At 34.0% G+C, this 14,056-nt stretch overlaps 1 protein-coding gene across 28 annotated transcripts in view; it reads right to left on the reverse strand.

Moving 5' to 3' along the window:
- The window catches only part of NRXN1 (neurexin 1), a 1,166,360-nt gene that overhangs the window by 319,369 nt on the left and 832,935 nt on the right, over positions 1-14,056 (reverse strand). For all 28 annotated transcript variants that reach the window (XM_045077824.1, XM_004752835.2, XM_004752837.2 and 25 more), the window contains one exon: positions 8,262-8,443. In XM_045077824.1, the coding sequence (XP_044933759.1) occupies positions 8,262-8,443 (182 nt within the window). The remainder of the gene's footprint in view (positions 1-8,261; positions 8,444-14,056) is intronic.

Below are 14,056 nucleotides of genomic sequence, written 5' to 3' on the forward strand. Positions count from 1 at the left end.
GGGCATGGAGTCCTTGTTCAGTCTATCAGTTTGAATCCTCCAAAATATTATGAGAAACATTTCTGGAATTTCAGATTAGGTTGGAAGAGTAATCATGGAGGAGATGTCAGATTTAATCTGTAATTTTTAGATGAGCATGTGGTTGAAAGATGGCGACTTCAGTTTTTAATGTGATAAGTTTTAGGTGTCCATGAGACATCCTGCTGGAAATGCTGAGTATAGTACTCAGAGGGCAAGTCGGAACTGAAGATGTATATTTAGAAGTGAGCAGTCTACATTACCTAGTTAATATTCAGAGCAGAATTTTAAGAATATTAAGATGGACTTATTTTCATAGACCAAAAAGGCCTAAGAGTCCATTAAATTCCAATCTTTCACCAAAGAGCTTTTCTGGTCTGCCAATCTTGTATGGAGGAAGTATTTTTCTTGATAGTAAGAGCCCACCATTCAAGCGTCTTCGTGGAAGCATAGTTAAGAGCAGGATGTTCTTCCAGGGCTGGTTTGTCCGCAGAAAGTTAAACAACTAGTCTCCCCGGTATCCAGAAGGGTACAGCCCACCTCTGTCTTGACCTAAGAGTCCTGGGGTCTAGCATACTTCCTCCCAAAACTCCTAAAGGCAACACAGATTGGATTTCACAGCTCTGAAAGTATTTGTTTTCATCAAAATATCTTTCTCAAGCTCAGTGAACATTATCTCCAGTTCTTTCCTCCTGATTTAAAATGTAGATTATTGGGGCCCCTGGGTGGCTCAGTGGGATAAAGCCTCTGCCTTCTGCTCAGGTCATGATCCCAGGGTCCTGGGATTGAGCCCCGCATCCAGCTCTCTGCTCAGCAGGGAACCTGCTTCCTCCTCTCTCTGTCTGCCTCTCTGCCTACTTGTGATTTCTGTCAAATAAATAAATAAAATCTTTTAAAAAAATAAAATAAAATGTAGATTATTTATGCCTACTATTAACTTGAGTGTCCCCTAGTATATTCATCTAGGTCTTTTCCTTCCTTTGTTGAAATGAGCTGCCTGTGTCTACAGTGGCCCAACATCAGCTTTAATAGGATTCCATTGCCATAGTGTCACTTTCATCTTGTTTCCTGATCTGTGGCAAACATGTTTGCTATGCTGTTTGCATTTTTAAACTATTAAGTCTCTTGCATTTTGCTTATGGCTTTCAGTGTGTGTGTGTGTGTGTGTGTGTGCACGTGTGTGTGCGTGTGTGCGCAATAAAAGGAGTTTTCCCAATCAGTGTACAAATGACTTCTAATTCAGTATACATTCCCAAAACTGGTTCTCAACCCTCAAGCAATGTCTTCATTACTCTTTTTCCATCAATTTATATTGTGTTTAGACTTCTGTAAAGCCAGAATCCTTAATAACCTGTTTTTATATGCTTTCAGTGCTGTTTATCATTTTTTCCTCAGACATGTGGGCTCTGTCTGGATCATAAGAATAAACATATCAAATATGTTCTGAGCATGGGAGAGCTTCACTAGGTCTTCTCCTGGGAATCTCTTAATAACTATCTCAACTTCTCCTGAATTCCTAAGCTCGTATAAGATTCCAAATGCTTTCTGTTTTAAGCTACTAAATTGTGGGTAAATTTATTCCACAGAAATAGATAACTAATACAGTATAAACTGCATCAAAGGTGATCAATATTGATGTGCTGAATGAACCAAAAGAGATGTTATTTGACAGTAGGCTTTTGAAAAATAGCTACAGAAGAAATGGAAGTACTATCAGTAGTTACAAAGGACTCTTATTCTGGCAGCTTGGCTTAAGAAAAGATTTGCTAAAGCAACTTATCAGGGTCTAACAGAGAATGGATTTGAAACTATTCATTAAAATAGCTTGAGGTCCACCACAAAGTAATGGTCAAGAATAGTCATCGTTCATTGGAGCAGAAACTCTGCATAAGATTTTCTCTACCCAGGTAATGCCCCAGGCATTCGTTCAACAACTCTTCCAAGGAGATTCTAGAGCCCTAGACTTTTTCCTGCTAGCTCACAAGGCTACAAAATGCTAGGGACAACCCTGAAAACACCCAACATTTGAACAGAGAAGCTGATGACTGAGCAGAATCCAGACAGTGAGATAGAAATGAGAAGAAACTATCTGGACAGAATTAGATACAGGGAAATGACAATAAGGTCATTTTTAAAAAATGGGTAAAAGGGGCACTTGGATAGCTCAGTCAGTTAAATGTCTGGATTTCAGCTCAGGTCATGATCTCAGGGTCCTGGAATTGAGTCCTGTGTCAGGTTCTGCATTGGGTATGGAGCCTGCTTAAGATTCTCTCTCTCCCTCTCTTTCCCCTCACACACATAATCTCTCTCTCTCTCGAAAACAATAAATAAAATTTAAAATTTTTTAAAAATTAAAAAAATGGATTAATAAATTTTACTGGCATAGAATAAGTATAGAACTATTGACAAATGGGCCTGAAAATTAAAATTAAGATCAGAATGTGGAGGACATTAAATATTAGTCATAGATTGTGATTTTACCTATCTATAGTTGGGAGATGTTGATGTGTTTAGTAGAGAAATCAGTGCATAAAAGAAACATTTTAGCCAATTAACCTGATGTAAGTATATAAAATGGCCCAGAAAGTATTCTAAATAGAGACCGGAAGATATGGCTGACTGAGAAGAGCACGGACTGAGGAGGTGTATGCGGAGATAGTTGCTCGGGTTCTCTCTTACTAAATCTCACTGCAATGGAATTTCAAAGGAGGAAATGATTCTAGAAATCTAAAAATCAAATTCAGAGAGATACTGATGTACCAAAGGTAACAACAGTAAATCAGAAAATTAGAAACTGAATTAACTTCCAAGGGGAAAGGATGAGAGAAGTAGTCTGTATGATGTACCTGAACACATGTGCCCAAAATAGAGACTGTTTTAAGATATCTGGATGGCACTTAAGCTAACAGAATTATGAACATCACTTCCCCATTTTCCCCAAAGACAACCTGCATCCTTCATACCTTAGAAGCTTGAACAAGAATTTTACAACACAGAGTAAAATGACATCATTTTAGTCTTTCTTCCAAAATCCTAGCCAGAAAGGTCATGTGTTCACTAATTCATGTAAGAACCAGGAAAACAAAACCAAATGAAACATCTACTGATATGATTAACAGGGTCAAATTTAAATGTGATTTGGCAAAGTGAAACTCTTAAAATATGTGAATCTGTTGGTTAGAAAGAAAATTTCAGATGGAACATAATTTAAATTCAAGAAACTCCTGTGATGGAATAATTGGATTTTATCTTATTGATAGAGGTATGCACTCATGTATAATTATTGACTTTAAAAAGATGCTTTTAAATTTAGTTTCAATAAAGCAGTATTATAAAGTATAAAATATATTAAATAATATATACTTATTAGACAAAATTTATTAAAGTAATATAAAATGTAGAGATGCAGGGAAAGATGAGAAAGTGTTGACTTGTCACTGATATTGATAAGTTATTTTAGGACAAGTAATGTATTATGCTCCTAGTCTATACTGAAACCACTGATCAAAAGGTGTATTTCTAAATCAAAATCAATTAAGAGCTTGGTTTCAAAAATAAGGCTTCCGACCAGGAAAGTACAAAGAAGAAACACTTAAGGCAAATATGTACAACAATTCACTAATCAAATTTGTAATGCTCTTTCATGCTCCCAAGATGAAAGAATTTCAAAGAACACTCTTTACTCATCCTCTCCACCATGCTCCACACATTTCCTCTGGTCAGAACCACTGCACACGTTAATATTCATGGCAGTGAGTGAGCACATTTGCACTGGCTTTCTTCTGTAAGTCAAAGAGGGGTTAAGTAATCTCTAATTAATGTTGCCAGACTGATATATCCGAGACGCTTTCTCTAGAGTAGTAACACTGGTTAATATTGCTAGATATATCTTATAAATTGATTTTTAAAATAAATTAGATATTTTTGCTTATTGCTTCTAAGAATGTTTTTACTCAATATTGATTAAATACTCTTCAACATGACTACCTTAAATGTGTATAAGACCCTACAGCTTATAAGTCACTTCTTTATGTTCTTTATCTTAAAAACCTATCATCTATTTATATTCTTATAAATACACAGATAAGACAGTTAAAATTGCAAGAGGAAAAAAATGGAGATGAATTCAGATAGTCATTCTGGAACAAAATCTGTCTACTATAAATAATCTAAGCTACCTCATGACCAGGATCCCACCTGGCTCATTCATTTATTCATCCAACAAATATTTATTGAAGTAATTATTAAGTTGTGAGCTCATTTATTTTTGTATCCATAGAGCCTAACATAGGCCTAGGCCTTGTTAGTTGCTCAGAAAACCTTTCTGGATAGGCTTCAAGCATGTACAGAAATGAAAGTTGAAAAGCCACACTTCTATATTATGTTTCTTATTAATCATCATTATTATCAAATTATGTTCTCTGCCATTAGACAGTTAATCTCAATTGGAAATAATGCACAGATAGGAAATGACTAGAGAACAATTCATGATAAAGTTGAGTTACAATAAATGAGATAATTACTAAGGTGAGATAATCATTCATATAGCAAAAATTCCCACCACACACTTCCTTTAAACCATCAGCTACCATAGTCAATTACTTGAAGATTCAGAAAACAACATCAACAAAATTATGTAACTTTTCAACAATACACTGTTAACTGCGTACCAAGTGCTACATTTTTTTCGGTTACAATCAAGTCTTAAAAGACTTTCTCAGATATATAGAAACTAAACTACATGGGTGACTTCAACTGCACATTAACTAATAAAAAACTGACTCCCTATACGTGGCCTAAGTCCTCATATTTTCAATACATAATTCATTAATTCATTTATTACTACAGAAAATATTTATGGAGTACTTGTATTCTAGGCTCTATGCTAATTAATTGCTCCCCATTTCATGTGTTCATCTTGCCTTCATCCCTCCTAAAACCTTATAAATTTCAATAACAACACCATATGACTTCGAGGTTAACAGTAGTAGCATTAATATTAATATAATTTTAAAAATCTATAAAAACTAGGCCACCTGAATCAAAAACCATTATATTCCAAGATCCTATAGTTTTAAAGGTACAATTAATCAAAATTTAGATATGATTGTGTTTTCAAGTAAAAATCAAACATAATCATTCTGATAAAAAGGGATGATGTCATATATTCACATCTTCATCAAAATTATGTGCCAGTCATATTCTAAAACTTAACTCACTGGAATGGCATGGTAGATTTCAGCAAGACCAGAGCACCTTTCAAGGAGTACTACCAATTTATTGGTTAATTTACTAATTAAGGGCAAAATCACAGTTCTTAAAGATTAGTACAGAGTTTAAATTTGGCTGAACTTGAGGGTTTATGGAAGGTTTCCTAGCAGTTCAATGGATAATAATAACTAACTTCACAGATAAATCATATCATGCATGGTATTAATCAGGCTAATTTTTAAATCAGGTACATTCATAAACCAAAATCAAACAACACTAACAAACAAACTATAAATCTTGTTTTCCTTTCTAATATCCATTCCTGAAAGAAGCAGAAGAAATGACTTCAGGGAAATTGGGATCAACTGAAAGGTACCTAAATAATTTGATAAAACAGGGTCTGGATATTTTCAAATCTAAGTATTATTATTTAGAATACTTCTTTCACCTGCTGTTAACAACGTCGGTCCCAAGACACTTCATTCTCCTTCTCTTTTCTTCCTCCTTCCCTTCTTTTATCCTCCCAGTCCCCTTATCTCTCCCACTCCCTCTCTGCCTCCCCTCACCTTGCATTTTTAAATTTCTAACTCTTCTTTCTCTTTCTCTTCCCAGTACCCAACATTATAAGAGTTAGAGGTAAGTTTCAATAATATAAAATACAAAACAAAACAATGCTGGCCTTGTCTTAATTTTGTTTGTATGTTGAAACATGAAAAGAAATGACTTGTCTCCATATAAGCAACTTGTTGAGTCATTTATGGCTGACCACCCCTTATAAGCAATGAGAGAAAAGGGAAGGAGACACGTTTTCATTGGCCAGATTTGAATTAAGACAGATACTAGTAACGGAGACAGGAGGTGTTGGGATGACCAACAAGGATATGGTTTAGTAAGCCTAGGGAACCAATATACATTTTCCATTTCCCAATGAAGTACTGGCTCTCAGACCAAGCAAAAGTCTGAGGAGAGCAAATCCAAGAGGGAGAATATATTGAGACAAACACTGAACCTAAAGTGAGTAGGTGGTCAAACCAAGAAGATTCATAAAGAAAGATGCCCTTATAGGACAATTATCAGAAATTCATGATAAGTAAAGGAGCTATGGAAGGGACTGGGCTGTTAAGGACACCTAGAAAGTCAATCCATTACATATGGAGACACTCTTAAAAGCCCATATTCGATCAAAATTGGAAAAGAAAATACCCATTCTTGTAGACTAAAACCCTCTGACCATAAAATAAACAACACTGGTTTGAGTAATTCAATAACACAGCCCCTTATGATTTGAGAGAGATCAGTGTAGAACCTTTTCTCAGGGTAAATATGTAATTGGTAATGGATCAATAAGTAATTTCTTTCAGGAGGAAAAGCTCTTGTTTTCTTTTTTATTCATTTTTTTGAAGTAGCAAGGCTCTTAAATCAGAATGGAGTAAATACATTTAGAAAGTTGAAATTACTCTAAACAGCAAGATTCCTTGCTGTACTAGTTAAGCTTATCTCAACTGATCATTTATTTATGATGCCATAAAAATCCAGATGCTTTCAATTTTGATTGTTAGGTATTTGCTGAAAGGCAGTTGAAATTACTTTCCCAGGGTTCCCATTTGACAACTGCATTTTGAATTGAAAATTTACGATGGTTCGATAACGGTTGTGCTGAGGTGGTTTTGTTTTTTTTTTGTTTTTTCTTCCTTTTCTTCTAGGGTTAGCAATGAATTCTGCTCTTATGGTCAGTGTAAACCCTTACTCAGCTAATGGAAATCTTAGAAGTCTAATAGAAAGCTAAGATTAAGAAAATAAATGAATAAAATTTTGAGAATTAAGACACATTAGAAGTCCGTGATCATGATAGTTTTCCTAACCATTTTAGATGAATGCCTGAAGGCCAGTTTCTAAGAGAAAAGAACATGCTGACCTAATCAAATTGTCTTCTGAAGCATGATGCTGGAAAAGAGAGAACTTATAGGGATAGACAAAAGCAAAATAAAACAAATTTACATAATCACGAGATAAAAGATATACTATATCTTTTGGATAAAAAGGGAAATGGAGAGACTTAAATATTTTTGAAACCTTCTAGAAATTACAGGTATTCAATTAAGAACTATGATGACAAGAGCCCATTAGAGTTTTTGAATATGTGACATTCTCCTATGGTTACTTTTATATATCAGGAAAATATTAATATTGCTTAACAAGGCAAGGCTGCATGTACTTCTGCACAAATATCGCTATAAAACAAAATGAAGAATTATAACTATACAGATTAGTAACTCTTTGAATGCAGATATATAAGGCAGAGTCTCCAAGCTATAGTCAGTTATGGCAACTTTAAAAGGTTTTTTAAAAAGTGTTTTTTTCCTTTGCACCAAAAAAAAATTTGCCATCTATGATATGCTGACAAAAATTTTATAATAGGCTTAGAGCTTGGGTAAAAAGGAATCATCCAGGATATAAATGCTAAAACTCCATTTTATTTTCATCATACTTATATATCAAAATGAGTATAAGATGGCATAGAAACAATCTTTTCACCATTTTCTTTTCTACCCCTAATTACCCTTGAAGTTCCCTTTTCTCCCATCCATTGCATGTTAACTTTAGATAATTATTTTCTCAAGTGAGGAAAGGAATAAGGATGCTGGGTTTGGATCTTTTGATGTTACCAGTATTACAACCTCATGATTCCAGTCAGTTGGAACAGTATCAACTAGACAATAACTCAGCTTTTTAATTTGGCATTTGCCTAAAGTCACTGAAAACATACCAAAGTCAATCTTTGCGAATAGAGAGTTGAGAGGAATTCACACTTAACAACAAAAAATATATTTTCTAATGTAAAGAACATTTTTAGGAGAAGCAGTTGGACTAAGGTCTTATTACTTCTTAAGTGTATTTCTATTTTCTGTACCGAAGTGCTGGTTGCTGGGGAGGAGAAATTTCCAAAAAGCAGAATTATAAGGTATTTATAGTAATAATAATAAAACTAACAGTAAAAAATAAAAGCTGAATCTTATTTTTAAAGTACTTACTATATGCAGCTCTAAGTAGTCACCCAGGCCAGAAGAACTGTCCACTCGCACCAATACAGCTTCTTTTTGAACAGTGCTAAACCCTATGGCCAGTCTGTCTGCTCGTGTACTTGGCCGGTCATTAGGAGGCCACTTATATGTGATTTGTCCACCACCTTTGCTAAAGATATACGTCGTCCCAGCTGGAAAACAAAAAAACCAAAACCAATTAGTCTAAATACATCAGGTACACAACGTCCCTGTATTTGTTACGTTGACATATCAACAAATGATTAAATTTATACTATGGCAAAAATGAAAAACAAACATGAAACTATGGCAAAAACAGAGAACAAATCACAGTTTCAACCCATGCTCAAGAAAAAGAACAGAGGGTTTTTACAAGAAATATCAAAGCAGTGCTTTTAATATTCTCATTAAGCCTACCAGCAGGTGTTTCAGAACAAATGGGGGATTACTACTTTTTCATTGAGATGGACACGCATGGAACCAAATGGGGTTTTATTTCTCCCCGCCAGTTTTTTAGAAATAGTTTGGTAGGAAACACTGACTTTGGCTGCTTCCAAAAGGAGGAGAAACATCTATCAACTTGCTTTGGAAACAAGAGTTGCACATGCATGTGACAGGGTCATACAGCACAGTGAAGCAAGTCACAACTACACTACCAACCAACTTTAATGGGGAAAGGGTCTATTCACATATGACAGATGATAACTAACGGATAAAGAGTTGTTATGTCAGGAAAATGCAGATAATAGATCTCATCAACCAAAGTGAGATCTTATTTAACAAGCAATATCTAGTAGCTGTCAAGCTATCTAGGGTCACAAAAAGACCCACTTTTTTCTTCAAAACTGAATGCTAGTCTTACAGTACTAAGAATACCAGACTTATTTGGAGAGTGTTCAAATTTTACTTTATGATGTTTATGTCAGCAAATTATTCATCTTACTTTAAAAATAATTTTCTTTCAAACAAGTTTACTAAGCATCCAATGCATTTAAGTCCTATCTCATTGCACCACAACAAAATCTATCTCACTGAATACAATAAAATGGAATTTTTAAGTCGGAATATTGGAAGAGACAAGTGAAGATATATATGTTTATATAGGGAGAGAAAGAGAGGAGAAAAGACCTTTTCCACACGAAAAGGGACCACAGTATATTTGCAAAGTTATCCCAGGAGTGGATGTCGTTAGGATATAATTTATAAAGGGTAATTTAGCCTTTCAATAACAAAGGATGCCAATACATATATATTATGTTCTAACTATGTGCCAAACATGGTAAGGAAAGTGGTAAGAGTAAATATTAAAATTTAGGCCACAAAACATCTTGGGTTTATAGAAAAATAGCTCTACCAAGAGTAAGGCTTATATGTAAAAGGTGTGTGTATGGCAAGGATGTTTAAAGACTTCTACACATTATATTTCTACCATTACCAAGTTTACCAATTGAATGAAGTGGACTTGATGTCATATTTTAGTATATTTAATTAAATAGCTGATAATACTTTGTTTTTTCTTTTTGTATTTTGGAGCCAACTGCCCTTTGCTTTCTGTCTGAAACATTTCCACAGGCCTTTCAGAAACTCCCAAGACCTCTGCAATATGCCTCCTGCCTGACTGGTTCAGAAGACCTTGGTACCAGGACAGCAGAAACATGTCAGGATAATAATAATGTAAACGTGATAAAATAGAATCTTGTTAGAATGCAACAGTAGAGAGTGTGTGGATTCTCTATTAATTTTTTTTGGATACTGATGCATAAAGGAGTTTATCTCTCTCATGTGAAAATACTTAAGTTGTACTTCAAAGGCATCAGTCAATACGCAAGTAAAGAACATTCAGAATATAGAGATTTGTGTATCAGAAATACAGGATCCTCCAGGACCATTATGTTCTACATCATCAGAAGCTTGTTACTCAGCATATTAATGAGCAAGAACCATTTGATAAATATTTTTCAGCTTGGTCATTTTCTCCAGATGATTAACTATTAAATGTTTCACTAAAACCTATATTGATAAAAATCGGACAAGAACATATAAAAGTGAGATTTTCTTTAACAGGAGACTGTGGTGGTGACCTCTGAGTGTAGATACTTGATTACTTTTATTTTGCACCATTTAATTAACTTTGTTCTCTAGTGCCTATGCAGTTCCTATGAATTAAGACAAATATTCAAAACTTGAGATGCTGCATAATAATGTAAAACATCTTGAAGAATACAGATTTTTCCAGAATCACCAGAAGAAGGTAGTGGTGTAAAGCAAAATATCTTACTTTACATAGTGGTTCTTGATATTAAAAAGATCACTTTCCCAACAATTTTTCATTGCTTTTCTACTTCTGTATAGAAAGTAGGGGAAGCAATAGTCCCATGTTACATTTAAGGAAATTTAAAGATCGATTTGTTATCTAAAGTTGCAACCTTAGTTAAGTGGCCAAGCTGGTGGGAAACCTAGTATCCAGACTCCTACTCCTGAACTTTTTTTTTTTTTTATTACAGAAATGTTTCTGTTATCATAACAAGAAAGTCAAGAAAAAGTTAATTGGATGTGTCAGTCTGAATTTATCAAGGCCAACTGTTATCATATTCTAATGTCTCATATCCATAAAGTGACATTTGCACCTCATGATCATATACTGTCCTTTCATCTCACAATGCTTTTAAAAAAAGAAAAATAACATGTAAATGTGAAATGACATAACATTTAATATATGTAGATTCACATTTAGTTTAGGGTGTACTTCCCAAAACTTATGGAACTATGAAAGTTTCTAGCTGCTCAGTTGCAAAATGTGAGGATAACAATTTAAAGGTTTTTATTTTCAGTAAGGTAAATGTCACAATACAGACATCATTACTCAAGATTTGATTTCATCTCATATTTCAGTAAGTGCTAAGACTTGGCAACTAGCATACTATTAACTACTCTGTCTTCCTTAAAATGACCTTCCAGTTCTTTAAGTTTTACCAAAACAAAGCAAAAACAATTGTACTACTTCATGCCAAGCAATGCAATTATTTGTAGCTCCTTTTTCTCCAGATATATCTGGAAAGCAATTTCTCTTGCCTCTTCTTCTATATGCACAATAGTGGATTATACTGTTCTCATCAGCATAATTTCATAATAAGTAAGAAAATTAGATGTCCAGTTCCTCCCCTGCCCCTCTCTCCCTACCTCTATAAGCATCTTGGCTTTCTTTAAAGAAAAAAAAAATCATATCAAACTCTACAAAATTCCCTAAGTTCTTAAACCCCCTTTCTATCAAGACAGAAAATTACAGTGTATTCTATTCTAGTAACCTTATATGACAGTACCCCCACAATAAAATACGGTGGGTCAAATGACTGAAGTTTTAAATCTACTTCATTTAGCATGTATTTTTCTGAAGGATATGATGTGCTCACGATATAGCAGATAGCTAAAAAATTAACAATGTAGGCTCTGAGCAGACCTGGGTTCAAATTCCAACTGAATCATTTACAAGCAACAATGACTTTGACCAACCTATTTATTCTAAGTCTTGGACATGCATCTGAAAAAAATGAGGATATGAACACTACCTACCTCACAGAGTTTTTGCCAAAATTAAATGAGATGTAATACAGTAAGTAACACTTTAGTCTAATTCCTGGAATATGGTAAGTGCCCAGTAAATTTTACAGAGAAGAGTTGGTGTGTGTGATGGAAATGTGTGTGTGTATGAATAGATTAAAAATACATAATAACAACAAAATTATAAAATAAACACTGCAACATTTTTGTCTTATTTTAATATAAGTTTGGAAAACTTTGAGTCATTTCAAAGTTGTGTGAATACCAAATATTTTGAAGAAATGACTTTCCTCCATCCCAGTTCTTATTAAACTTTTCAGTATTTCATTCCTTGGATTAGCAATTTTTCCACATAAACCCATTATATTATTATTTACATCACTAGTAGTTGACAACAAGAAGGATATTAAATTGCATCACATGGTAGCCTTCATGAGAAAAAGAATATGAGTTCATCATCATAAAATACCTAGCATGGTAAGATTTATAGCATGATGCAAAAAAATTCACTCTGACTATTAAATAAAGGAGTAAGTCTAAACAAAATGAACAGCCATCTAGCTTTCTTATTTTATTTTCATAGAAACATGTTTTACTGTATGTGAATTCAATGTGCAGCAACAGTATATATCAGTCACCGTACCAAGTGTTTTAGGGACATAAAAAAGCACACAAAGAAATGTGTCACCTTTATTATTTATGCATGGTTCTATATGACAATCACTGACACATCAGTGCCATGACTACTAATGGATTTATTGCAAATTAACCTCAACATCCATCACATCACATCACTGAATGTATGGATGACTCAAACTTAAAATGGTTTTCAGCAATCTCCACATTTAAGTCGTGCAGAAAATCTATATTAATGCAAATTCATTAACAGGACTAGCTTCATCAGATGCAAGTTTATCTGTGTCAACATACTTTACACTGCAATAAATGTCTGTAAAAACTATACACGGGCTCTCATTTCTAATGTCTGAACTGCCTGTTATGTTATAACAAGAAATATTTTTAGCTTTTATTTAATATCTATTTACATTAAGGTCTCTCTCCCCTCCTTGGCTTATTGCCAACCATCTCTTCCCTAAATGTGCCCACTACAGCCTCATTTGTTTCTGCAAAAGTTGTTCCCCCAAGTGGACTGAACCTTCCTGAAAAACAAAAACAATCGGAATGCATTATGGGTTGCTCTGCATCCTTGCTCTCTGAACAAGAATAACTTCTAAATAGATTACTTTCTAAGTCATAAGTATGTGAAAAAAAGGTTTCTTTCTGAAAGCCCATAATTCTGCAAATATCACTGTGTAGCCAACATGAAACATCCAGGCCATTATAATTTTATTAAGTATAACAGGAATATAACACTTTTTTCCCATTAAAGTTTGCCAGGTAGTCAGATGGCTTTAAAATAAAACAATTATAAGAGGAGCTTTTATAACCTTGAGAACAGGTTATTGTTAAATTTAAATTTTCTGAACAATTTCTACCTATAGAGGCATTCTTTTGAGTAAAATTCATAGAAAGCAAAAACAATGAGAAGGTTAATTTCTATGACAAAAAGAGAAAACAAAAGTTTTCAACCACAGTAAAATTTCTAAAGCGGTGAAACTTAAAAAAATAATAAATCTTAATAAACTCACATGTACACAAAATCAACAACTTACTGCAGTTTAAGTTCCTGTAAATTCTTTGCAAGATCACAAAGAATTATTTTGTGAAATTGAGCACTAATTGTTTCACAATAGGAACATTAACAACCCAGGAAAGGTGGGCATTATAACTAGGAGAGATGAATGGAATAAGTAAGTAATATGTAGTAAGAGTTCCTCCCCATAATAGGTAATGAATGCTAAACTGAAAAGTAGTAACAACAGTAAGTGACTCTGAGAAGTAAGAGACAGCCCTCAATGCTACTATTCATCTAAGGATGAACAAATAATAGGGAAAGAAAATGAAAATAAAGAGTATATATCATACTTTGAGCCTCTTTATGGAAGACACAAACTTGGTAGAATTGACAAATGCACTACAACTGGCTAAAGAGAAAGAAAATGACTTTTTTTTTTTTTTTTTTTTTTTCCAATTTTAATTTTTTATTTTTTATAAACATATATTTTTATCCCCAGGGGTACAGGTCTGTGAATCACCAGGTTTACACACTTCACAGCACACACCAAATCACATACCCTCCCCAATGTCCATAATCCCACCCCCTTCTC

The sequence above is a fragment of the Mustela putorius genome, unplaced genomic scaffold, assembly GCF_011764305.1.
Source record: "Mustela putorius furo isolate JIRA1106 unplaced genomic scaffold, ASM1176430v1.1 tig00000224_pilon_pilon_pilon, whole genome shotgun sequence".
In the NCBI taxonomy this organism is placed as follows: Eukaryota; Metazoa; Chordata; class Mammalia; order Carnivora; family Mustelidae; genus Mustela; species Mustela putorius.